Consider the following 27,917-nt stretch of genomic DNA (forward strand, 5'->3'; position numbering starts at 1 on the left):
TCAGCCTCCTGAGTAGCTGGGATTACAGGCATGCGCCACCATGCCCAGCTAATTTTTTGTATTTTTAGTAGAGACGGGGTTTCACCATGTTGACCAGGATGGTCTCGATCTCTTGACCTCATGATCCACCCGCCTCAGCCTCCCAAAGTGCTGGGATTACAGGCTTGAGCCACCGCGCCTGGCCCGGTACTGATGTATTTAAAGAGTTTTACCCTTTGTAGGCATCAATATTATATATATTATTACTACATATTATACCTTAGTAGGTAAACTAAATACTATTATGTATATGTGTGTGTATATATATATACATATATATATACACACACACACACTAATGGGTATCATTTTTGTATTTTGTAGTTACAAATAATATGCATATGTAAGCAATATCTATTTTTTTTAATTCAGCACTCTATCTAGTCAAATGATCTGTTATTAAAAATAATAATAAGGCCAGGCATGGTGGCTCCTGCACTTTGGGAGGCTGAGGTGGGAGGACTGCTTGAGATTAGGAGTTTGGGACCATCCTAGGCAACATAGCAAGACCTCCATCTCTACAAAAAATTTCAAAATTAGCCCAGTGTGGTAGCGCTTGCCTGTAATCTCAGCTACTGGGAAAACTGAGGCAGGATTGCCTGAGCTCAGGAGTTCCAGGTTACAGTGAGCTATGTTCTTGCCACTGCACTCCAGCCTGGGTGACAGAGCAAGATCCTGTCTCAAAAATAAATATTAATGATCTAATTAACATCCAAATACCTACTATAAAGGAAGATTAAGTAGACAAATTTTTTTTTTTTTTTTTTTTTTTTTAGACAGAGTCTCATTCTGTTGCCCAGGCTGGAGTACAGTGGCTTGATCTCGGCTCACTGCAACCTCTGCCTCCCAGATTCAAGTGATTCTCATGCCTCAGCCACCCAAGTAGCTGGGACTACAGGTACATGTCACATCTGGCTAGTTTTTGTAGTTTTAGTAGAGAAAGGGTTTCACCATGTTGGCCAGGCTAGTCTTGAACTCCTGGGCTCAAGCAATCCACCCACCTTGGCCTCCCAAAATGCTGGGATTACAGGCATGAGCCACTGTACCTGGCTAACAAGTCTTAGAAGAAGGTATTATTCTTCATTAATACACAGAGACAAAAAAAGTATTCATAGTTTATGTTCCACTATTTATTAAAGACACAAACTACTGGCCAGGTACAGTGGCTTATGTTTGTAATTCCAGTACTTTGGGAGGCTGAGGTGGATGGATGGCTTGAGCCTAGGAGCTCAAGATCAGTCTGGGCAACATAGCGAAACCTCATCTCTACAAAAAATACAAAAATTAGCTGGGTATGGTGGCATGTGTCTGTGGTCCCAGCTTCTTGGGATGCTGAGGCAGGAGGATCGCTTGCACCTGGGAGGCGGAGGTTGCAGTGAGCTGAGATCACACCATTGCACTCCAGACTGGGTGACAGAGACCTTGTCTCAAAATAAATAAATAAATAAAGACAGGCAGGCAGGCAGACAGACAGACAGAAAGACAGACAGATACAAACGAAGTTCTAGATTGGAAAAAATACTAAACTTACTTGCACTTGGAAATAATTCATAATCCACGTATTAAAATGGTCTTTATGGAATGGGACATCAGTTTTGGAAATAGAAAAATGGTCTTTAAGTTCTTATAATCAGTTTCTTATATAGATAAAGCCTCAACAATCCTATATAAGTGATTCATTAATGTGACCATAAGAGCATTTGTAAAAAGTTTCCACTCAATAGTTTACCTGAGTAAGTGTTGTTTTATCATAGTCCTTGCGATGTTGATAAATACACTGGCTGATTACTGCATACAAATTTTCCAACTGAAATATGTTGTAGTTTTGACTTTTTTTAATAACAGTCTTCAAAAGATTCTAGAAGAAAATATGAGTGTCAATATGTGTGAGAGAGAAACTTCCTCAGACAAGATATTTAATTTAGAAGGTTTTGGGAATTGTTATAAGCCTGACGAGGGTAGACCAAGCCATCTGAGGACACAGGGCAGCCTCTGACATTTTAATGTAGTTAACTATCTATAATCCTGGCTTTGACCTTGAGTAACCCTATTCTAAAAACTACAGCTGAGGGGATTGCCAATTTTACCTATGGCCATAAGCATCTCTAAACAAATTAAAAACTAACCTCAATTTAGATTAATAAGAGAAAAGCAAAGTTTTTTGCATATTTTATGATAGTATTTTAACTAATTTTCTTATGTGAAACTAAAAAAGATACTACATAAATGGTGAACTACCTCAACACTTCAGGGTTCTTATATAAAAAGGATTTTCCATCTGCTAAGTGTTTTTTTTTCTCATGACTAAAATGGTGGACTTCCTAGATTTCTGTAATTCTTCAAGTCTGGCCGTACCAGGAAATGCTGCCATTACCTCATAAATTTTTTTTTCTTTTTTTTCCCTGTGGCTTTGTAGTAGGATCATTATCTCATAATTAACAAAAACACACCATTATAGTTAAGTAAAAACCAACTAAAATAGCCATTAATGGCCATCGAAACAATGTATGGGTCCAATAATTTAGATCAGCATGTTAAAAACTGCAATTTAATACATAGTCACTTCTAACTACAGCCTTTATGCATATTATTCTAAAGCAAGTATATCCTCTCATAAAAGGCCATTATTTATTGCATGCCTAATGGATATACTGTACACAGTCCATTTTGATGGGTCATATTATCAGAAAAAGTAAAAATTGAAAGTCTCAGTAATGAATATCTTTAATTTACTCTGAATGATATATATATATATACACATTGAACAGAACAAAGCTGTAAAATTTATGAAAATTAAGAATAATAATTGCTATTCTTAACCCTAAACAACGTAACATAGTGAACTTATACACAACTAGGAATACCATTTCACTGTCATGAGATTTATATGGGCTTTTAGTTCCACACATATTTTTTAATAGATTTTTTTCAGAAAGATTACAGTTTTTTGAGAGAAAATGCTCCGGGAATACTGCTGCTTCCTTCTCTAATAAGTGTAGACATCAAGTTCTTATTAGCTCTGCTACATTCAAGAGACAGGCTTTCTTAAGTTCATTAGTACTAGCAGGTTCACTTTGTACTTAAACAAGGAAGATTTCCCTCTAAAATGCCAAAACTCTTATCTGTATTACAAATAATGTATCTTTGATAAATGTATAATGTTCTCAGCCTTGAAATGTGGCCAAAATAAAACAGGTAAATTGGAATTGGGATGCAAAGTGTTTTTACTTTTGAAGGAAAAGGGCAAGAAATCAATCTTATTTCAAATATATGTTAAAATGACTGTAACACATCCAAGTTGTTGGTTGAGGAGATAAGACTGTTGTTTAGGTGTGTCAGGGTGTGGAGTTCCAGATGTAGGATCACACTTACAGAGGTGATGGCTATTCCAAAAGTACAGAAAAATAGAGCAAATAGTCAGAAAATTCCTGAGGAGCTTACAAAAGTAGTTGAAGGCAAGAATGATTTAAGGACACAACAGTCAAGGATGAAGAGTTATCCATAGTGTCAAGTGTTACAGATATAGCAGGAAGAATTCAGTTTAGCAAAATCAAGTATTATTTGCTATCAGGATGTCATTTTATTACAGTGGTTTGGATGAAAGCTGAATTTAGGGGAATAGGCAGGGGAAAAGAATGATGAGCAACAGATAACCTGACAGCTATCAAAATCACTTAGCTATTTTCCCTCTGATTCCTACTGCAGATCCTTAGATATAATTCTTAATTTGGGGCCAGGCATGGTGGCTCATGCCTATAATCCTAGCATTTTGGAGGCTTAGGCAGAAGGATGACTTGAGCTCAGGAGTTGGAGACCAGACTGGACAACATAGTGAGACTTACCTATTTTTTAAGAATTAGAAATCTATTTTATATAAAAAAAAATAGTATAATTCTCTTTTTTTTTTCCCCCTTGAGATGGAGTCTTCCTCTGTCACCCAGGGCAGTGGCGTGACCTCGGCTCACTGTAACCTCCGCCCTGGGGTTCAAGAGATTCTCCTGTCTCAGCCTCCCAAGTAGCTGGGATTACAGGTGCCCGCTACCATGCCCAACTCATTTTTTATTTTTAGTAGAGATGGGGTTTCACACTGTTGGCCAGGCTGGTCTCGAACTCCTGGCCTCAGGTGATCCACCCACCTGGGCCTCCCAAAGTGCTAGGATTACCAGTATGAGACGCCGTGCCTGGCCTAATTCTTAATTTGGAACAGGGGAAGGAGAAGAACAATAAAGGGAAGCTTGGAGGAAGAAAAAGTTGTACTTTTTCATGTAAATCCCATTTAGCCAGAATGATACTAGTCACAGGCCAGTGTTTAGGGATTACTAATTTGCAGAGTAAAAGCATTATGATTTCAATATACATACTTTTAATCGCTCATGATCCACAACAAGTGAGGGTGTAGGCTGAGAAAGAATTTTCAAAGCCTTTTCAACACTGATGAGCTGCTGCTGTTCTACCTGGGAACGTCTAGCTCGAGTCATTCGCAGAACACACATTTCTAGAACAAAAAATTAAATAACTCTTATTTGGTCCACCATAGATATTATGATGCCTAAAATAAATAACATTAGACAGATTAAATAGAGCATGTTTACTAAGAACATAAACAGCAATTTTGGCTTATTAACTTGTTCTGTTGTAAGACTGGGATACCACTACTCACACACTCGAAAACTAAGGACAGTTTGAGAAGTATGTTGCATACTGAGTGTTTCAAGGGGATTCTCAACAGGTTAGGATGTCTTTTACTTGGGCACAAGACACACAGAACTGAAAAGCTAGAAGGGACCTCGATAATCTAGAACAGGGTTGTAAAATGCCACACATGGTCAAAATCGGCCTACTACTGTAAATTGAGTTTTATTAGAACACAGCCTGCCTGTAATCCCAGCACTTTGGGAGGCTGAGGCGGGTGGATCACGAGGTCAAGAGATCGAGACCATCCTGGTCAACATGGTGAAACCCCGTCTCTACTAAAAATACAAAAAATTAGCTGGGCATGGTGGCACGTGCCTGCAATCCCAGCTACTCAGGAGGCTGAGGCAGGAGAATTGCCTGAACCCAGGAGGCGGAGGTTGCGGTGAGCCGAGATCGCGCCATTGCACTCCAGCCTGGGTAACAAAAGTGAAACTCCGTCTCAAAAAAAAAAAAAAAAAAAAAAAAAAGTCTGCTGATCCTTGATTTAGAACAATTTACTCACTGAAAAATGAGAAAAATAAGGCCAAGAGAGTTGAAGAGCCTTTTCTAAGGATATACGCCTAATTGTTGAGAGAGCCAGGACAAGAATTCAGATTTCTTGGTATCTAAGCAAGAACCTGTCCCACTAGTGTTCTTTTTAAAAGATTATGATAAAAGGAAAATAAAACTCTGATTCAAACCAAAACATATTATAAAGACAGAAGATTAACACTTAAATATTCACAGTAGAAAGTATTTCCTAGTCTATTATTGTTAATTACTCAAATACACTCAGAACTCATGTCAAAGAAGTCCTGGCAAAAGGCTTGCATTCAGTGTATCATCCACTGAAAAAAAAAAGTCCATTAACTTAGTCAATACTTATTATTGACTAAAATAAATTTCTGGCCCCATTATCCACTATTTTGCTTTGTATGACTAAAATAATATGTGGCTTTTCTAAAATCCAAACAAATTTACTGTCAAGGGCTCCAGAAGATTCAAATGAGGACAATTCTAAATAGAAAATTTGGGGAGCAGGATCAGTGGAGTAAATATAAATAATCTTGGACTTAACCTACAATAAGGGATAGAAAAATGAAAGGGGTGGATAAGAGTTGTTCATACCACTCAGCAAAAATCAAAGCACTCTTATCTTGCTTAAAAATGAAAGGGTATCTTATGCTTTAGTTTGTTACATTTAATATTCAAAATATCTCATTACTAAGCAATTATCTATCCACCCCAATTTTGTAGATTAGCAAATGGGCTAACAAGTTAAGTATCCTGCCCAAGGTTACAAGTTACTAAGTAGTGAACTGGAGGCTCAAATTTAGGTCTGTTTGATGCCACAGCTGGTAACATCCTTACTCTAAAGATAATGTTATTGTTTTCTTTCTTTCTTTTTTTAATATATATTTTATTGCATTTTAGGTTTTAGAATGCTATTGTTTTCTACTTAACACCTGTGCTCTGAAAGGCAAGCAAAAAGCAATAAGCTGAGATGCAATTAGTTTAGAAACTTTGCAGTATCTTTTAAAATTAGTAAATTACTTTAATTTGAAAAGATTTACCTTTTCCTTCATTTTCATAAATGTGTATTATCTGAGAGCTAGAAGCATTTCCATTGCAAGCAATCTTATCTCTCCTTAATTCTGTATATGCTGTAATCTTCCTAGAGTCTTCAAGCTCATTCTCGATATTACAAGTATTTGAATTATTTCTCAATTCCAGTTTGCTTTCAGAGGCATTTTGCTGCTTCTCGTTTTCTTCCACTGAAGACTCTCCTGTGTTTCCGGTCTCATTATGGTCTACACTTGTGTCGTGAGTTTCCTCTGTATCACTCTCAATTTTGTGATCTGTGGTATTCTGGCTATTTTCCTTTGCCTGTGAAATCTTCCTTCGCTTTTTTATGTTGCCTAAGTACCATCTTGACTTTTTGCGAATTTTTCTCTTCAACTGAGCTTCAAGAAATTTAAAGAAAAATGATGAAAGAACATTTAACAATTTTCTAAAATTCGAAGAGTGAAAAAAACTCTGATATATGAAAGGATAGTGAGAAACTACACTAATTTTGTATGGTTAAAATATAGAAACCAAAATAGAATATACTGTGAGAAGGTGGAGAAATGGGTAAGGCCCAGATGATAAAATGATAAAAAAAAAAAATTTTGATTTTAACTTGAATACTTTTAATCTTGAATACTTTTAATGAGGGTACTGACATAATCTGTCTGATGCATATTTTGCAAAGATCACTTTGGCAGCAGTATGAAAAATGGACTGGAAGAAGGGCAAAAATTGAAATAGGCTATACTTATTGAACATTTATCATATACTAGAAACTCTCTTACTATGTTGCCTAGGCTGGAGTGCAATGGCTATACACAAACATAGTCACTACAACCCCAAACTCCTGGATTCAAGAAATCCTCCTACCTCAGCCTTCTGAATAGCTACAATTATAGGCACATGCCACTGCATGAAGCATATACTACGAATTCTTCTAAACCCCTTATGTATGCTTATTCATTAAAATTTCTCTTTAACCCAATGAAGTTTGCTACCATTATCATTGCCATTTTACAGAATAAACTAAGGTACAGAGAAAGGTTAAATATTCTGTCTAGACTAGATGTAGTATAACCACACAGCAGTTGTCCTGGAAAGAAGTAGTAAAACTTTTAGGCAGTAGAAATGACAAACGAGAATGAAAGATTACGTTTCTCACCCAGTGATTTTTTTTATTTTTATTTTTTGAGGCAGGGTTTTGCTCTGTCACCCAGGTTAGAGTGCTGTGGCACAATCATAGCTCACTGCAGCCTTGAACTCCCAGGCTCAAGTGATCCTCCTGCCTCAGTATCTCAAGAAGCTAGGGCTACAAACGCCTGGCTAGTTATTTGGTTTTTTAAGAGATGGGGTCTTGCTCTGTTGCCCAGGCTGGTCTTAAACTGCTGGCCTCAAGCAATCCTACCACCTTGGCTTCTCTCAAAGTGCTGGGATTACAGACATGAGCCATAGTGCCTGGCCTCTGTCCAGTGATTTTATTAATGGTGTCCAGGAACTTTGCTGCCTCTTGGTTGTCAGAAGCTGCTTATCTTGTTATCTTGATGTTTTTAAGCCAAACGTCTTTCTAAAATTATCAAACCATGTTTTACTGCCATTAAATTCTTTCTGCTTTGTCATATGATGACTTCATTTTTTCTTGAATTGTGTTAGTCTACAGGTACACCTTTCTTATAGCAATCTTGCGTCCAGATAAAAGCTGCATTTTCAATATGAGACAAAAGGTATTTCACAGAAAGTACAAAGTTTTTGCATCTGCTGGTGTAGCTGCAACAATGGCTTGACAAATTTCCTTCTTTTCTTTTTCTATTTTTTGAGACAGAGTCTTGCTCTATTGCCCAGGCTGGTGGGCAGTGGTGCGATCTTAGCTCACTGCAACCTCTGCACCCCCCTGTACCCCGGGTTCAAGCAATTCTCCTTTTTCAGCCCCTCGAGTAGCTGGAATTACAGGTGCACACTGCCACGCCCAGCTAATTTTTGTATTTTTAGTAGAGACAGGGTTCCACCATGTTGACCAGGCTGGTCTTGAGCTCCTGACCTCAGGCAATCCGCCCACCTCGGCCTCCCAAAGTGCTGGGATTACAGGCATGAGCCACTGTGCCCGGCCTTTTCTTTCTTTTGAGACGAGAGTCTCGCTTTGTTGGCCAGGCTGCAGTACAGTGACACAGCCTGGCTCACTGCAACCTCCACCTCCTGGGTTGAAGTGATTCTTGTGCCTCAGCCTCCCCAGTGGCTGCGATTACAGGCACCTGGCACCACACCCAGCTAATTTTTGTATTTTTAGTAGAGATGGGGTTTCACCATGTTGGCCATACTTGTCTCAAACTCTTGACCTCAAGTGATCAACCCACCTTGGCCTCTTCAAGTGCTGGGTTTACAGGCATGAGTCACTATGCCTGGCCCCTTTTATTATTGTTATTTTTTATAATGGTCCTTACACTGAATTCATTTGTCTTGAAAGGGCAAGATACTACAGCTGGAGACCTCAATCTATGGTACATATTAAACAATTCAACTTTATCTTAGAAGGTTTCTCTGCTTCTTGGGAGTACTTCCATCATTACTAGTGGCACTTCCTGTGTGTCCCATGGTGTTATTCAAGGTTTCTGGTACTGTACTAAATGCAATAAAAAATACTTGAGAACTTCAAGATCACTTTTTACTTGGCTAACTGCTCACTTGGAGATGATTAGCATCACACATCATTTTAAACAGATACTCACGAAACTTGAGCTTACCACAATAGCAGGAGGTGGCTCTGAAATTACAGTGGTACAGTCATGTACTACAGTTAATTTTATGCAGTTGTGATTTACTACTGAATCTTTACATTTGTTTACATTTCTCTTGACTGCAAATGGTGCTATGTAAGATCTGTGTTTGTGTGTTAAATTTTGAGAAATCTTAACTTTTAAAAATAGATTTGTGTATATTTTATGGTAGTAAGTGATAAAATAAGATTACTGTCTATACATATTGTATGCACCTATGACATACCTAATTTTTTCACTATCTAGGCCATGCGATTCATCTGCAAGTTTTTTGAAACTGTTGCAAATCTCCAAAATATTTTCCAAGATATTTATTGAGAAAAATTCACACATAAGTGGACCTGTACACTTCAAACTGATATTATTCAAGGGCCAATTGTACTCAGAACATAAACATGAAATGAATATCCACAAACAGAAGAAACTCACATAATCGGCACCCAGATCGAGAAACAGAACATATACTAACATTCCAAAGTTACCCTTATTCTAATTCTAGTCATAATATCCTAAAAAGTAAACAATATCCTGATTTATAACACCATGGATTAGTTTTGCCCATTTTTGACTTCATACATATATAAAAATTTTAAATATATATTTTAAAATTTTGTCACGTGAATGTGTCTAGGATTTACTCAACATTGTTTGGAAGGTTCATCTATGCTGTTTGTTGTATGTAGTTGACATTTAAGGATTCTCAGTGTATAATAATTCATATCTTTCCATTCTACTGGTGATAGGCATTTGAGTTACTCACAGTGTTAAACCATGACTTTTTATGGCAAAACCGCAACTACTTTGGTACCAACCTAATATGAATATTGCTTCTTTGAATATTCTTGGATGAGCCTTTTGGTGGACATAAAGTATGTAATCCTGTTGGGTACATATCAAATAATTGATTGTTTTAAGGGAGCTAATTTCCATACTTATATATTCTTGCTTTAAGTTGATTTGATTGTGAGCATTCTGGTAGTGAAGCCCTCTTGCTAATTTTCTTCTCTTCTCTTTCCTTTCCCAGCTGCCTCATCCCAATTTTTCAAAAGAAGAGCTTATTCTTTATCTATCTCAAACCAATTACCTGAAGATAGACAAACCTGCAATACAGTAAGTGAAGGTTCTAACCCCAGCAAACACGCTAACTCTAACCTTAACACACACACAGAGATCTGATAAAGTAGTGAGGAATTATGGTGCTAAAATCTGGGAAAACAAATGAATAACAGAGCCTGAGAAGCTGAGCAGAGTCTGACAAGGATGGGGCTTAAAGAACAAAAATTGGAATTAAAAGTCTGCCAAGGAAGGCGGGCCTTAGAAAACCCTACAGGCTTTGAATTGCTAACCTGTGGAGTTACATCCTAAGAATAAGGGGGAGTAAGGAATAGACCAGAATTTACAGATATCAGTTTCAAATTAAGTCAGTCCACAATTAGATGGTGAACTTTTGGATTGCAAGTGGTACACTATAAACTTGGATTTATTTCAAGAATGTAAAGTTGTCTTAATAGTAACAAAATCAATGTAATTCACTGCATTAATACAAATGAAGGAAAATGAGGGAGAAAGTGAATGACATTAGAAAAGAATAAAAGTTACAATTTCATAAATGAAAACTACTCGAGTACTTACCAGGAGTGCTGCAAGCCATGGGAATACTCAGTGTCTTTAGCTTTTCATTCTGCTCTGGATCTGATCTTTTATCACCAGCAAGAGTGGAATTTTGCTTTGGCATCACATGGTAGTAAGATGGGGCATATTTGGAGGAGCTACAACCTTATAAATAGATATGTGGGATGTCAAAAGGGATTTCCAGATTTCAAAATTACATGAAGGATTAACTGAAAATACTCAATACATCTGAAGCATCCTTTTCTGACACCAAATCACTTTCTTACCTCTTTTCTTTCTAGATTCCTGAATTTCTTCACAGAGCTGCTCAAAGTCTTCATCAAGTTCTTCTTTAATTATGGCATAGGCAGTATCTCTTAAAGCACAGGCTCTATGCCTAATAAGACGATCTATGAAATGAGTAAAAAATATAATTAATTTCCCCCTTTTAATATACCAAAAATAAACAGCATATTGAGCTAAGATAGTAGCTCTTACAATTCCTTTTGACTTTTACCACAAATAGTAAGTTACTGGAATTGTCCTATTCTGTTTTTGGTGCTAATCTTAACGTGTTAAACATCTGATTCAACATGGCAGACTAAACCCAAACTATTTTACTGCTCTTGTCGTGTTCAGATCCCTTTGAAATATCAGAAAAAAAAAGGAATGAATTAATAGAAAATATGATTTGAGGCAGCAGACGGAATAAGCGAATGCAAGATTGAACTGCCAGATCGATAATCCTCAAAGGCCAAGAGACTGCAAAATTCACTCCTAGGTTATATAGGAATAGCTACATTACATTAGGAATGTTGAAGTGGGCTTTCTAACATCGCATTTGGGCCTGAAGAAAGTCAGGGCAAGCTCTAAGTAGTGCTTCCTGAACCCAGCAGCATCAGTGACACTGGGAAACTCATTAGAAATGCAAATTCTCAGGGCCCACACCTACAGAATCAGAAACCCTAGAGATGGGGTCCAGTGATCTGTATTTTATGAAGTCCTTTAGCAGATTCTGATGTCCACTAACATTTGACACCACTAGCCTGAGATAATTTTAGATTGCTGTAATAGACAGAAAGGGAGCAGCAGCAGCATGACTGCAATGTGACAGAGAAAGCCCTCTGCCTCCAGAATACCTGGTTCCTTCTTTCTACATACAATGAAGGAGTGTTCTCAGCTTCCTAGTCTGTTTCCCACTGCTTAACTCCAGAACTCTGAAGTACAGGGAAATGCTTAGGGAAGGTGAGTTAGAGGACTGGGAGGAAAAGAATAGTAAGCTTTTCAATTGTTAAAGAAAGTTTCAGTAGGTCCCTATGCTAATCAATCTAACTTATAAGCACCACCAATTTAAAAACAAAAAGCCAATGTACTGGAGGAGAAATTAATACAGAAGACAGAATTATTTTTAAAATGATTTTTTTATCCATAGGTAAGAGTTAAAAAGCACTGCATCCATAAGAACAGGAAGCTATCAGAAAATTAAATAAGCACCTAAGAAAGAACATTTCTTGGAAATGGACAAGATACAGAACAAACATAACATTAAAAATGATTTATACATTTTATTATTTTTTAAAATTTGTACAAATTTATGGGGTGCAAGTGTAATTTTGTTATATGCACAGACTACACACGAAATCAGGGCTTTTGGGGTATCCACCACCCAAATAACATACATTATATCCATTAAATTTTATATTAACAGAGGGGAGCCGGGCGCGGTGGCTCACACCTGTAATCCCAGCACTTTGGGAGGCCGAGGCGGGTGGATCACGAGGTCAAGAGATCGAGACCATCCTGGTCAACATGGTGAAACCCCGTCTATACTAAAAATACAAAAAATTAGCTGGGCATGGTGGCGCATGTCTGTAATCCCAGCTACTCAGGAGGCCGAGGCAGGAGAATTGCCTGAACCCAGGAGGCGGAGGTTGCAGTAAGCTGAGATCGCGCCATTGCACTCCAGCCTGGGTAACAAGAGTGAAACTCAGTCTCAAAAAAAAAAAAAAAAAAAAACAGAGGGGATAGGTGACAGCAGAATGGGTATATGCACAGAAAAAGTCCAAAAAGATATCATCAAACTTAACAGCATCCACCTTTGGAGAAAGGAAATGGGGGACTAGATTTTTTAAATATTACTATTAGTAAGCACTATATTATATTGCTTTTGTAATAACTAATAAAATAGTTTTAAACCTATTGTATTACAGAGTATCTACTTTTCCACTTTGAGGAAGAGCACTGAAATACAAAGAAAATAAGCCATCTCATCCTATATGAGACATTAGAGGACGTATATTGTTAAAAACAGGGGATTTGGGAACGAGAGAAACCTGCATTCAAACTCTCATTCTGCCCCTTCCTGGAAGTGTGACCTTGAGCAATGTTTTTAACCTTTCTAAACTTCATTTTTACCATTTGTAAAATGGGGATAAGGTTGTTGTGAGGATTAAACAGTATTTTTGTTATGTTTATAATATGGCACCTGACACAAAAATCAACCCTAAGTGTTAGCTGCCCCCCAACTCTACCCCCTGAAAAAAAATTCAGTAATGCTCACCTCCAGGATCTCGATCTGGATTGTATTCTAAGGCATTACTACAGATTAAATCAATATCTGTCAAATAGTCTTTCACAGTCAGATACTTGTGTAGATCAATTTTACTGATTACAGATGAAAGGTCCATTGGTTGCTTTATTACCGTGACATAATCAGGAACCTAAAATTCAAGCCAATAACCAGATCACGAAATTAACTCTAAATATAACATGTGAGTCAAGTTTCTCTGCCAGGCAATATAGCGGATAGAGAATAAATATGTAAGAGATTATGATAATATATTTAACATAAAACCTTTGACTTCATCTAAGACTATTTGTGTTTTGTATTTGTTTCTTATTCTTGGGCAGCTGTATTCTCCAGTAACATCCTATATTCCTCCCTCATCCAATTGCCACCAGTCCTTCAGGGCAACTTAAGATCTGGTTCTCCAGCTCTCTTCCAATTGTGGAGGTCATAATAATATCATGTGGCAGTGACATTCTTGGTCAGCTCATCTTTCCTATAATCTCCAGCACTTCAGGAGGCTGAGGCAGGAAGACTGCTTGAGGCCAAGAGTTTGAGACTAGGCTGGACAACATAGCAAGACTCTATCTCTACGAGATTGAAGTGAAAGATGAGATTGTGTCACTGCACTCCAGCCTCAGCAACAGTGAAGCCCCAACCCAAAAAAAAAAAAAAAAAAAAAAAAAATTGCTGGGTGTGGTGGTTCACACCTGTAATTCCAGCACTTTGGGAGGCTGAGGCGGGTGGACCACCTGAGGTCAGGAGTTCAAGACCAGCCTGGCCAACATGGAGAAATCCCATTTCTACTATAAATACAAAAATTAGCTGGGCGTGGTGGTACATGCCTGTAGTCCCAGCTGCTTGGGAGGCTGAGGCAGGAGAATCGCTTGAACCCAGGAGGTGGAGGCGGCAGAGACGAGGTTACGCCATTGCACTCCAGCCTGGGCAGCAAGAGCGAAACTCCGTCTCTAAAATAAAATAAAATAAAATAAAATAAGACATTCTCAATTACTTCTAGAATGTTTAGGTTGGGCAGACAGAGGTAGTTGTCTGCAGGAAAGGAAAATGTGTCATCCTGCTCTTAAAGTCTCCATGTGCTTAGGACACTAACCTGGTACACGTTTCCAAATAGAGGAAACTAGTTCAGAGTGTGGGCAGAACCACATAAACTCTTCAAATATCCCGATTGTGAAGTATTATGGCCTAGAACACATTTGATCCAAAAATTAAATTAATACCTCATCAGGGTCAACAGGCTTAGTAAACACTCGGAATCGCTTGTCAATAGCCAGCCTATGTGTAACATTTCTTAAGAAAATCCTCAGTTCTCTAAATGTATCTTCTTCTTGTTCTTCTAGTCGTTTCACTTCTTCGGCTGTCAGTAATCTTGGCTCAGGTGGTGGTGCTACCGGTAATATCTCCAAAGCCTGCAAAGCTTCACATGAATGGAAAAGTTTAGTTACTATTCCTCCATAATATTGAGGGTGACAAGTGATTTAGTGAAAACAGAGCCAGGATTTGAGGGATTATCTTCTATAAATATTACAGGAATCCAAAGATTTGGAATACAAAAGTACTACCATAATCTCTAACCCTATATCCCCTCCAGAAATCATTAGTAACTTGTAATTTGGAATGCTAATTCCTAAAAGTCATCACCTCTGTTCCATTTTAAGATAATTTAAGGGGCTATTAAACTTTGAAAATGCATTATTTCCAGGACAAAAATATTCTAACTATAAAATGCCTTCTTTACTAGTTTTGAACTAATAAAAATGTGTAATATATTTCAAATATAACAAAAGGTTATTTTGTTTAAATAGACATACAATGAGTACTCAGGATAAAAAAAGGAGTATTAGAGTTCTGCCATTATGAGCTGCCAAACTACTAAGGGAGTAAGAGACATAATTATGTCACTGTAATATCATATTAGTAGTATTTTAAAAGTATGATGGGTCATAAAGGCAGAAGCCATTTATTTTGCCCATATAAGTAAGAAAAGTCTTCATAATAAAGAATAAATGAGGTATACTAAAAAAATAAGTATTTAGTCAGGCATGGTGGCATGACACTGCAGTCCCAGCTACTTGGGAGGCTGAGGTGGGAGGAGTGCTTGAGCCCAGGAGGTTGAGGCTATAGTAAGCTGTGATCATGCCACTTCACTCCAGCCTGGGTGAGACCCTGTCTCAAAAAAATAAAATAGCATTTTATAAGAAAAAAGGTGGGGCGTGGAGGGCTGAGCAGAACACAAGTGCCCAAAATGAGTTTAGAAAGACAGATTGGGGCTATACTGTCAAAGACCTTGTGTACCTTAAGAACTTTAGTCCATTTTAATCGGAAACATAGAGTTTTTTTTTTTTAATTTTTTTATTTTTTAAGGATATGCTTAAGTCAAGGATAGAGATTTTTAAGCAGTAAATGCATCAACCTCATGAGTGAGGTTTTGAGCTTGTGTTATCAGACACATCAATGCCATTAACTATTTCATTACCACTTTCTCAAAATTATTAACTTTGATACAGAAACTAACCTGCTTTCTTTTTTGATATAGGAGACTTAGCAGCTTGTTTTAGAATTAAATTTTCAAAAAATTTTGTCCGTTCTTCTTTACCCGGTAACTGGACATTAAAAATCTCTCCATAATCACGGATAAACAATTCTTGCACCTTAAAAAGGAAAATAAATGCAATTTATATCATATATACAGATGATCCCCAACTTACAATGGTTCAATTTATGATTTTTAAACTTCATAACAGCATGAAAGTGATATGTATTCAGTATGACCCTCCACTTAAAATCGGGTTATGCCCAGATAAACCCATCATATGTCAAGGAGTTCTGTACAGTATATAAACATATATATATATATATATATATATATATATGCAGTATATATACACACATGCATATGAAATGCATGTGTTAGTCATTTAATACAATAGTAGGTTATTATACACATTTTAAATGACAATCTAAATTGTAAAATAAATTATTTTTTAAACAAGTTTTTTAAAGAATGTTGGATTTATGTATAAACCATGTTTACAATAGATTAGGAACTAAAAATCATGAGAACTCAAGAATCCACACTACAATTAATAAAGAAACTGACTTGAGGCCGGGAGTGGTGGCTCACGCCTGTAATCCCAGCACTTTGGGAGGCCGAGGTGGGTGGATCACAAGGTCAAAAGATCAACACCATCCTGGTCAACAGATCGAGACCATCCTGGTCAACATGGTGAAACCCCGTCTCTACTAAAAATACAAAAAATTAGCTGGGCATGGTGGCGCGCACCTATAGTCCCAGCTACTGGGGAGGCTGAGGCGGGAGAATTGCTTGAACCCAGGAGGCGGAGGTTGTGGTGAGCAGAGATTGCGCCATTGCACTCCAGCCTGGGTAACAAGAGCGAAACTCCATCTCAAAAAAAAAGAAACTGACTTGATAATATTTTATTTTTTTCTTTTTTAAAGAGACAGGGTCTCCCTCTGTCACTAAGGCTGGATTGCAGTGGCATAATCATAGCTCATTGCAACCTCAAACTGGGCTCAAGCACTTCTCTGGCCTCAGCCTCCTGAGTAGCTGGGACTACAGGCACGCACAACCACACCCAGCTAGTTTTTAAACTTTTTGTAGAGACAGGATCTCCTTGTACTGCCCAGGCTGATCTCAAATTTATGGGCTTAAAATTAGTTTTTAAAAATGACATAATAACTGTACATGGGGTACCTACTGATGTTGCGATACATATAACATAAAGTGATCAGATCAAGGTAATTAGCATATCTGTCTTCTCAAACATTTATCATTTCTTTGTATTGGAAACATCCAACATCCCTCTTCTAGCTACTCAGAACTACATAATCTTTTTCTTCTTTTTGAGATGGAGTTTTGCTCTTGTTGCCCAGGCTGGAGTGCATGGTGCTATCTCGGCTCACCAAAACCTCCGCCTCCCAGGTTCAATCAATTCTCCTGCCTCAGCCTCCCGAGTAGCTGGGATTATAGGCATGTGCCACCATGACCAGCTAATTTTGTATTTTTAGTAGAGACAGGGTTTCTTTTTTTTTTTTTTTTTGAGATGGAGTTTCGCTCGTTACCCAGGCTGGAGTGCAATGGCGTGATCTCGGCTCACCGCAACCTCCGCCTCCTGGGTTCAGGCAATTCTCCTGCCTCAGCCTCCTGAGTAGCTCGGATTACAGGCATGCACCACCGTACCCAGCTAATTTTGTATTTTTTAGTATAGACGGGGTTTCACCATGTTGACCAGGATGGTCTCGATCTCTTGACCTCGTGATCCACCCGCCTCGGCCTCCTAAAGTGCTGGGATTACAGGCGTGAGCCACCGCGCCTGGCCCTAGAGACAGAGTTTCTCCATGTTGGTCAGGCTGGTCTCGAATTCCCGGACCTCGGGTGATCCGCCTGCCTCGGCCTCCCAAAGTGCTGTGATTACAGGCGTGAGCCACTGAGCATGGCCTAGAACTATATAATTTTGTTAACTATAGTCATCTTATAGTACTCAGTACTTGGAACACATTACATCGTAAGAATACTTTTAAATCTTAAGAAGATTTATGGTATTCTTTAACTGAACAAATTGTTCTATCATGTGATTATTTTCTCTCCTACAGTTCTTGTTTTCACCTACCATAAATCCCATGAGACCTTAACCTATCTCCTCCATTTCTTTTAATTATTTCTTCACGCTTTTCAAGTCTTTGTACTTTTGTATCACATATTGTAAGAATTACTGGTCTCATGATCTTCCACTTTGCTAATCTGCTCTTCATCTGTGTTTGCTCCCTTCTCAGCCTATAAAGAATTTTATTTCCTTTTTACAGGGGTTATTTCATTTGTCTCCAATTGGTTCTCTGTCACAGTTTGTCGGTGATACATGGAAATTATTCATGAGGTTGTCCTTCCTCAAATGTTTATTTATAACCACATCTTTGCTTTTAAAATTTCTGATTGTCCATAGGTGCTATTTCTGTTTATTGTAGCTTCTACCTCCAGTGACTATGAAAGCTAGTCTATACAAGAAGAAGAAGTGTGCCTATAATTTGTCTTGTGGGCACAAGGGCTCCCCATTTCTCCTGATATCAGCAGTCATATATAAGCTCTGTTATACTAGCCCTGGGGCATAACCACCCTGCTGACTACTGCTTGGTATAGGGACTGGAAGTGGAAGAAAGCCAATTATTCCAGGGTTGTCCAAAGGTTCTTTTTTTTGAGACATGGTCTCGCTCTGTCACCCAGGCTGGAGTGCAGTGGCATGATCTTGGCTCACTGCAACCTCCACCTCCTGGGTTCAAGCTTTTCTCATACCTCAGCCTCCCAAGTAGCTGGGACTACAGGCGTGTGCCACCATGCCCAGCTAATTTTTGTATTTTTAGTCGAGATGGGGGTTTGTCATGTTGGCTAGGCTGGTCTCAAACTCCTGATCAAGTGATCTGCTGCCTTGGACTCCCAAAGTGCTGGGATTACAGGTGTGAGCCACCGCATCCAGCCCAAAGGCTCTTTCCTCAGCTAGAAACCACTTTTGCCTTTCAAAGCAGTCCTTTCATGCATATGCTGTGAATTGTGGTCATCTTTATCAATCTAATCCTCACTACTTTGTCTTTCATGGATTCATTAAAACTCCTAATCTGCTAATAGCATTCTTTTTCATCTTTCCATACTGGCCTGAGTCCACTTGTGCTCTTGCATATAGAGAGCTATTTTCTGACTGCAGTTTTGAGATGGACAAATTTTAATGTGCCTAATAATAGACTATACAGTATTTCTCATATAGTATTGTCTAATGTCATATCAACAGTATCACTAAATCACTGAAAGCTATACAAGGCTTGCTTATTTGCATGCATATGGACTATTCATTTTATAAAAATGGGCAGCAATTCCTAGTCCCAGGACCATTCTTCCCTACTTATAGAATGTGGTATTGAAATATTTTACTCAGTTTTCAATTATATGCTTAGGAAACATTATCCTAAGGAAAAAAGAAAGAAGCTATCCTTTAAGAAAAGATCTTTTAGTATAGAATTTCCACGTCCTTGACAAAGGTTCCCCGGATTAAACTGATTAACATTTTTTCAACCTCTCCACATCCATATAAAGAAAGTTCACCTAGTTTGTCTTACTTGTTACCCAGATCATAAATTCATTACTTTATTTCAAATCTGAAAATGATTAGTAGTTTTAGTTGATAGAATAATAAACCAGTAATATTATGGCTAACAATCCTTCTTTACACTGTATTAATCAGAACACTGCTAGAGTACTTAATTCATTCTGGCTCTGGCCTTCCAAAAGAACTAGAAAAAGAAATGACATTCAGGAGATCAGGAGAGTGACCAGAATTATGAAGAAACTACAACCTGGTGTGCTGTGTAACAAAGACTGCTATTACCACAATCTGTATTCTTGTTCTTGGGCACATGGCTCTTCACATTTCCCAGCTCCTCTTGCAATGAAGTATGGCTATGTGACTGAGCTTTAGCCAATGAAATATGAGAGAAAATGATTTACACCACTTCCACGTCAGGCACAAGTAAGAGCCAGTCCTTTCAGTTGATTGGAATGAAAGCGATCTGGAAGGCTACATGATGAAAATAAGAAGACAGGTGTGGTGGCTCATACCTGTAATCCCAGCACTTTAGGAAGACAAGACAGGAGGATCACCTGAGGTCAGGAGTTCAAGACCAGCCTGGCCAACACAGTAAAATCCCATCTCTACTAAAAAGACAAAATTAGCTGGGCGTGGTGACGGGCACCTATAATCCTAGCTACTCAGGACACTGAGGCAGAACTGCTTGAACCCGGGAGATTAAAGGCTGCAGTGAGCCAAGACTGCACCCCTGAACTGCCAGCCTGGGCAACAGAGTGAGACTCCATCTCCAAAAAAAGAAAATAAGACAGTATCTTTCAGCCTGAGTGTCTGAATGACTGTACAGCAGAAGACAAACCTGCCAATGTAATCAACCTGCCTAGTATTGTTAAAGTGAGTAAAAAATAAACTTCTACTTTATTAATAGTCCTAATGAATATACCATATCCTGTTTAATTTGAAAAGGCCTAGGTCAGCAAGACATAAAAAGAGTGTTTAAATATACAAAGACTTGTCATGATGAACATGTATTAGACAAGTTCTATATGCAATCTGGAAAATGGAGATTAAGAAGTGGAAGGTTTGTGCTTGCTTCAGCAGCACATATACTAAAATTGGAACGATATAGAAGATTAGCATGACCCCTTTCTAAGTTAAAATAAAAAATGAAAGCCTCCACCAGTAAGTTGATTTTTAGGAGTCAGAGCTAACAAGGGTATAGAAAGTGTTTAAACATCAGTGCAATATCCACATTAAGGAGATAGTGCAGAGTATAAAACTAGATAGTTAACTAAACTGAAAACCTTTAAGGACCTTCCCCACTCAAAGAGTTTATAATATATACTTAATATTCAATTCCTATGAATTCATTTCCTTATGCAGGTTTCATAATCAATTATTATCACTATACAGAGCCATCAGGGACACAATCTGATCCCTTGATAACCCTGGCCTCCTTTCCTCCTAGATTGACCCTCACTCACTCTGCTCTATCACCTGGCCTTCTTGCTATTTTTCCAAAATGCCAGACACAGATCTGCCTCAGAGCCTCTGCAGTTGCTTTTTCCTCTGCTAGGACCTTTTGTCTCTCAGCTACTCCAATGGTTCACTACCTTACCTTTTCCACATTTTTCCTCAAATATCATCTCTCTCTCTTTTTTTTTTTTGAGACGGAGTCTCGCTCTGTCACCCAGGCTGGAGTGCAATGGTGAAATCTCAGCTCACTGCAATCTCTGCCTCCTGGGTTCAAGTGATTCTCCTGCCTCAGCCTCCCGAGTAGCTGGGATTATAGGTACACACCACCAAGCCTGGCAAATTTTTGTATTTTTGTATAGATGAGGTTTCACCATGTTGGCTAGGCTGCTCCTGAGCTCCTGACCTCAGGTGATTCACCCACCTCGGCCTCCTGAAGTGTTGGAATTACAGGCGTGAGCCACTGTGTCCGGTCAAATATCTTCTTACTGAGGCCTTATCTAGCCTATCTCACACTGTGACCTACCCATATTCTTTTGATACCCCTTAGCTAAACTTTTCTCCACTACAGTATTATAAATTTTTAAAAACTTCTCTCCCCTACTTAACTAAAATGTTAGCCCTATATGTGTAAGGACATACATTTTTGTCTATCTTATTCACTGATATATCCCTAGTGCCTAGAACCATGCCTGGTAGAAAATAAGCACTCAATAAATATTCCCTTAATAAGTATTTGAGCTTATCTTCCTATTAGTGTTCTAAAAACTACAAACCATTCTGTCAAAGGTGTGGGAAAAAAACATCAAATTCATTCATTAAAAGAAAATACACAGAAGCCTACAATATGCTTGTCATGTGCTCTATGGACACAGAGCTTAAAAAAAAAAAGTCCTTAATTTCATGTACTTTACATTTTGATAGTGGAAAGAGAGTCAAGCAAATCAATATTTAATGGCAGGGGGCAATAAAAATAAAGCAGGAAAAAGGGAAAAGAGTGTGATGGGCAGAAGAGCTATTGCTATTATTGAGAAATGCTGATCAAAAAAGACCTCTCTAAGGTGATATCTGAGCAGAGATCTGAGAAAAGTAAAAAATGAAATAAAAAAAAAAAGAAAGAAAGAAAAGTAAAAAATGATGCCAGGGAAGTATGTAACAGAAGAGTATTCCAGGCAGAAGCAGCACGGCCTTTTGTTCACTATTGGCAGTTGTCTAAATTGGCACAAACTTGAATGAGTAATTTAGTTTGTTAAAACTTATAAATGTAAAATACTCTTTGATTCAGCTACAACTATTCCACTTCTAGGAATCAATACTAGAAAAATCCATATACTAGTGCTCACACTACATAAAATACAAATATACTCACTATAACAGTTCAGCAGGAAAAAAACAGGAAAACCACCAAAAAACCTATCAACAGGGCTTTGAATAGCCATGAAGCTCTTCAAGAGACTTTAGCACCAGCAAATACACAAGATATATTTACTGTTAAGTGAATAAAGCAAATTGCAGAATAGTATGTATCATACAACCCCATTTTTTAAGAAAAACATTTATGTATCCTTAATATATACATATACATATAACGTCTTATCCAATGAGCACATATACCAAATAGTTAACAATGGTATCTTCGATAAGAAAACTTACCCTTTAATTCACTTCTGCAGCATTTGAATTTTCACAATAAGTTACTATTATTTTGGTACAAACAGCTCTCTTTTTAAAGTATAATGACTTCCCCCCCACATAAATTACCTCTTCTGGCAAGGCAGAATGGGGCTTGTCAGAAGTTGCAAGTAGTAAAACTGGAGCAAATGAAGGAATATTCTGTAATAATGTAGTAAATGTGGCTTTAAGTGTCGGTCCAACTATTTCCCACCACAAGTGGATATGAGGAACATACACTATACTTGGTGCTGTTCTCTTAGCTTCACGGATCACCTAGCAGGTAGGGAACAAAACAAATTCAGTTAGACTCAGCATGTTAATAATGCTAGTTCTATTAGTCTGAAACAACGTTTAACCTCCCAGAAGTATCACATAAAGTCCTCAAGTTTTTAAAAATGCTTCTCCAAAATCCCACAACCTTATTTTTAAATGTTTAAAAGTTCCATTTTTTTTGGAAAACAATTTCTTCAAGCAACTAAAAAACAGTTGGAGAAATCTAGAAGATTTTTCTGTTGTGGTAATCAAAAGTAAACAAAACTACAAATATAAAATTTTTATATTAAAAAAATGCTAATATAAAAATACCAAAACAGAAACTGTAGTATATCTGAGTACTTACTAAGGAGCAGTCACCATTTGAAGTACTTTACTCATTTAATTCTCACAACAGCCATATGAGGCAAGTACTATCAACTTCATTTTCCAAATGGGGAAATTAGAGAGATCTAACAACTTTACTAAGGTCACAAAGATATTAAGATTGAATGTGGGATTTAAACTCATTCTCATTTTTTTTTTTTTGAAATGGAATTTCGCTCTTGTTACCCAGGCTGGAGTGCGATGGCGCGATCTCGGCTCACCGCAACCTCCGCCTCCTGGGTTCAGGCAATTCTCCTGCCTCAGCCTCCGGAATAGCTGGGATTACAGGCACGCGCCACCATGCCCAGCTAATTTTTTGTATTTTTAGTAGAGACGGGGTTTCACCATGTTGACCAGGATGGTCTCGATCTCTTGACCTTGTGATCCACCTGCCTCGGCCTCTCAAAGTGCTAGGATTACAGGTGTGAGCCACCGCGCCCGGCCCTAAACTCATTCTCTTTAATGACTAAGCAATCATGCATAATTTTATTTTGTAAACATGAAGTTACAAATCAGAAAGACAAAAAAACATAATACAAAAAAAATTAGGCAATTTTAGCTTTTGTCTCTGGAAGGCTGTTTTGTCTTTTATTTTGTTTGGGCACCAACAAATTACCTGGGCACATGTTTCTTCAGGGGATGTAGCACTAACTCCAAAAAGAACAGGAATGTCTAATGTATGTACAGTAAATTTTTCCAAAGCATGAATGACAGCTGGTGCCAAGTGAGAACCTTGACCAAATCCTGGTTCTCCTACTATCAACATTCTTGGTCGAAAAGATATAGGTTGGTAACAAGCATTTCTGAAAGAGAAATGATTAATAAGCTATGTTTTAGAAAAAAAACAAAGTTTAAATTCAATCCCTAAATTGTCACCTATAAACTCTCATAAGTAAAAAGTCTTGCCAATAAGGCCAACCAATTATAACAACATGGTTCACATAGTTTCTGGAAACAACTGATCCCCATATATATTTAGGAATATTTTTCTAGACTGTAATTTCTACTATTGTGACAACTATAACAACAAAAAATTTCTGGTACTTTAATTTAAATAAAAAACAGATTGGTTAGCATTTTTTACTTTTTCAACCACAATCTCATTTATTTTTAGAAAATTTACACATGCAAAAAAATTGATTTGCAAGAAAAATATACCTATTCAAATGAAGAAAGTTAAAATGGTCTTTTGCCTTATTAGAAGATTTCTGAGAAAGTCCATTTTCATGAACTGATGGAACATCATCATCACTGTAAGCTAAGTCACTTTCTAGCAGAGGACAAGAAATATCTATAAAACCAAAAAATTGTACATTAGTAACTTTTGGATTGCAAAGCAAATCTTTACTGTTTCAGTTCAAGTCAGCATACTTCAATGAAATTTTTTCCAAGAATCAAAAATATTTGTGTAGATACGAATTAAGTAAACGTAAAAATACATCCCAAACTTACAACAAATTAAGTTAAAGGCAATCCATGGAGTAAATTTCCTTCAAATATCCCAGGTAAAGCATTACCAAATTCTTTTCAGAGATTCTTTTACAAAGAAATATTTCTGGTATGTATAAAACATTTCCCTTTACTGATTATAAAAACTAAATGGTCAACCAAGTTTTATACCTGAGTCTAATGTTTTATTTGTTCTGATTTCTGCATGTGGAAATACTCTCTGTAGGGCTTCTAAGATCTTGTCAACTGTGCTTTGCAGGAGTGGTTTCACAATGGTGGACAGTGCCTGACCAGGTGACGTCACAGCTCTTTGGGAGGCTGGTATCATCTTTTGCATAGCTACCTCGAAATCCTTAGCTGAGATGTTAATTGAAGAGAGATCCAACTGCAGTTTCTCACTAGTGGTATAGATCTGTGGGTAGCGTCGTCGTAGAGCACATAAAGCAGCTTCAGCACATATTGATTTAATATCTGCTCCACAGTATCCTATCCAAAGCAACCAGGGGAAAAGAAGAACCAGCCAACCAAACAAAGAAATACAAAACTCTATTAGCATGACCATGGTTAAAAGAAAGTTAAAAATCAGCCTATCAATATAGTTAGTAAATATTTAAGAGTAATAAGACCAAAATCTCTTTTACCCAGTAAACTTATAGGGTAGTAATAGCCATCAACAATCAATCAATTTTTACGAGTGCACTACACAAGCGCTAAGTATAGCACAGACGTCAAGAGCAAGAGTTTTAAAGTCACATAGACTAGGTTCAAATTCCAGTTTGTCATTTACTAGCTGTGTGACCTTAGAAAATTCACATAATGCTCTCCAGCCATTTCTTCATCTGTAGAGATATTGCTACGTACATCACGGGAACCATGTGAGAATTACATGAAATAATATATATAGAATGCTTAACAGGATGACTAGAAAATGGTCAGTAAAGAATATCTATTATAATAATACTATTAATACACTGATGATATAAAAATCTATTATATTTTATACAATTAAATACTCTGCTCCTGATGGTCAATTTGTCAAATATCTCTATTTAATATCAAGACTTTGTGAGATATAAAAGTCTACCATAAACAAGATGATAAGAAACACATATTTAACCTTGTATTTCTTTATTAATTTGGTGCAAAAGTAATGGCAGTTTTTGCCATTACTTTTATAGGCAAAAACTGCCATTACTTTTGCAACAACCTAATACAACTTGTTTCATATTTGAAATAAATTTAATATTTCTTTTAATTGCTTAAAACAATGTTTACCAACACAGTTTTCTGCTAGCTCTTCTAAAAATTTGTCCAGTGGTTTGGGATTCCAGTCCCTGGTGTGAATCTTTAGAATTTCTTTTCGAGCCTATGAATAAAAACAATTTATTTTTTACAACTATTAATAAGTGCTATTCAGATTACATTAATTTCAATTAAAAATACTTCTGATTATCTAAAATTTTGAAGTGACTAGTACTTAATAGTGGCCGGTGCAGTGGCTCATGCCTGTAATCCCAGCACTCTGGGAGGCCAAGGCAAGGTGGATCACTTGAGGTCAGGAGTTCGAGACCAGCCTGGCCAACATGGTGAAACCCCTTCTCTACTAAAAATACAAAAATTAGTTGGGTATGGTGGCGTGTGCATGTAATTCCAGCTACTCAGGAGTCTGAGGTATGAAAGTCACTTCAATCCCAGGGGCAGAAGTTGCAGTGAGCTGAGATTGCACCACTGCATCCCAGCCTGGGTGACAGAGCAAGACTCCGTCTCAAAACAAAAAAACAACTTAATATAAATAGAAATATGAAAGAGAAAATAAGAAAAAGGATGTACTTTTAAGAGTTTAATGAACTTAGTCTCATTATTAAACATATTTGCATTTATAGCACTAAAGTTATATTTGTCATAAATAGACATAAGAGAAATTAAGTAACTATTAAAGTAGCTATTCATTCTAGTGCATATTTAGAGCTGCTTTTAAGAGTACAGACAGCTCTACACATATTTTCCTCTTTGGTTCCCAGAAGATTAAGTAGACTTAAACTGAGTAGGATTATATGATGGTATTCATGAAAAAACCAAGGCTAACAAACTGGCTAAGGATTGATTATGCATTAAGTCACATGTTCTGAAGCAAAACTTACAACATCCAAAGGCTATGCTCAAATTGAAAACATTTTAAGAGTAATTTTGGGAAGGCATTATTGTATTTAAAGAAAAGAGCAAAAATTTGTCCCTATTTGAGTCGTTCACTAATAACTATCACTTGACAAAACCATGATACAAAACCCAAGAACTTCCAAATTTTTACTACACCAACACTTATTACTAATAAACAGCAACATACTTTGTCAAAATTTGAGTGACATTAAATTCTTACCTCTTTATCAGGTAGGCTAAAAAGGAATTCTCTGTCAAAGCGACCAGGCCTTCGTAAAGCAGGGTCTATAGAATCTAGTCTGTTGGTAGCACCAATGACGACAATTTCCCCTCTGCTGTCCAATCCATCCATAAGAGCTAGCAGGGTAGAAACGATAGAACTAAATTTTAAAAATAAGAGAGAAGAGATTAATATTATGAATACAGTCTATATCATTAATGTTTCTTCTTTTGGTAAGATTTAATGCATTACACATGTGAATAAATTTTCTCACAGCACCTATTTCCAATGGATTTTTAAAAATCTGTAACATACTAAATGGCACACAGAAATGGAAATCAATGGAAAACAGATGGTCATTAGAGCGCCACAAATGAATCCTAGAAGACATTTCATAAAGCCTAATTTCACAAAGGAACTTAAGAGTTCCCAAACAATATACAACATCAAAAAGAAAAAAAGGGCAAGGCATGGTAGCTCATGCCTGTAACCCTAGAACTTGGGGGCTGAGGTAGGAAGAGTACTTGAGGCCAGGAGTTTGAGACCGGCCTGGGCAACATAGGGAAACCCTGTCTCTATTTAAAAAAAAAAAAAGAAAAGAAAAAAAAATTAGCCAGCATGGTGACATGACATTTGCCTGTAGTCCTACTATTGGGGAAGCTGAGGTTATATGTAGTCAGACAAGATTGCACCACTGCACTACAGCCTGGGTAACAGACAGAGCAAGACCTTGTCTCTTAAAAAAATACAAAAGAAAAGAAAAATAAATATATAAAGAAAAAAAGTGCTGGTAGTACCAGGTAGGAGCACATACAGTATCTAAAAATAATAAAATTTCCATTGTGTATATATATTATCAAAAGACACCAAAACAGAATGTACATAAATCATAACAGAATTTAATTACATTTTAAACTTTTTAGTATAAAGACAGAATAGTAAAATGATCTCCAAATCTCCATCACTCAGCT

General features: G+C 37.3%; 1 protein-coding gene and 1 non-coding gene across 2 annotated transcripts in view; one reads left to right on the plus strand and one right to left on the minus strand.

Annotated features, from left to right (window-relative positions):
• ATAD2 (ATPase family AAA domain containing 2) overlaps window positions 1-27,917 on the minus strand; it is a 71,616-nt gene that overhangs the window by 1,723 nt on the left and 41,976 nt on the right. The window contains exons 14-27 of the mRNA XM_012451596.2: window positions 26,947-27,106; window positions 25,845-25,935; window positions 24,741-25,055; window positions 24,279-24,411; window positions 23,737-23,923; window positions 22,569-22,754; window positions 15,761-15,896; window positions 14,466-14,662; window positions 13,222-13,381; window positions 10,949-11,071; window positions 10,683-10,826; window positions 6,288-6,677; window positions 4,401-4,534; window positions 1,769-1,897 (exon numbers count right to left, since the gene is read on the minus strand). Of these exons, the coding sequence (XP_012307019.2) occupies window positions 1,769-1,897; window positions 4,401-4,534; window positions 6,288-6,677; window positions 10,683-10,826; window positions 10,949-11,071; window positions 13,222-13,381; window positions 14,466-14,662; window positions 15,761-15,896; window positions 22,569-22,754; window positions 23,737-23,923; window positions 24,279-24,411; window positions 24,741-25,055; window positions 25,845-25,935; window positions 26,947-27,106 (2,485 nt within the window). The remainder of the gene's footprint in view (window positions 1-1,768; window positions 1,898-4,400; window positions 4,535-6,287; window positions 6,678-10,682; window positions 10,827-10,948; window positions 11,072-13,221; window positions 13,382-14,465; window positions 14,663-15,760; window positions 15,897-22,568; window positions 22,755-23,736; window positions 23,924-24,278; window positions 24,412-24,740; window positions 25,056-25,844; window positions 25,936-26,946; window positions 27,107-27,917) is intronic.
• LOC135278149 (U6 spliceosomal RNA) lies at window positions 20,420-20,530 on the plus strand. Its single transcript, XR_010345705.1, has one exon. It is a non-coding gene; the product is annotated as a U6 spliceosomal RNA (small nuclear RNA).

Source organism: Aotus nancymaae, unplaced genomic scaffold (genome assembly GCF_030222135.1).
Source record: "Aotus nancymaae isolate 86718 unplaced genomic scaffold, 86718_ANA_hifiasm-v0.15.2.pri h1tg000036l, whole genome shotgun sequence".
NCBI lineage: Eukaryota > Metazoa > Chordata > Mammalia > Primates > Aotidae > Aotus > Aotus nancymaae.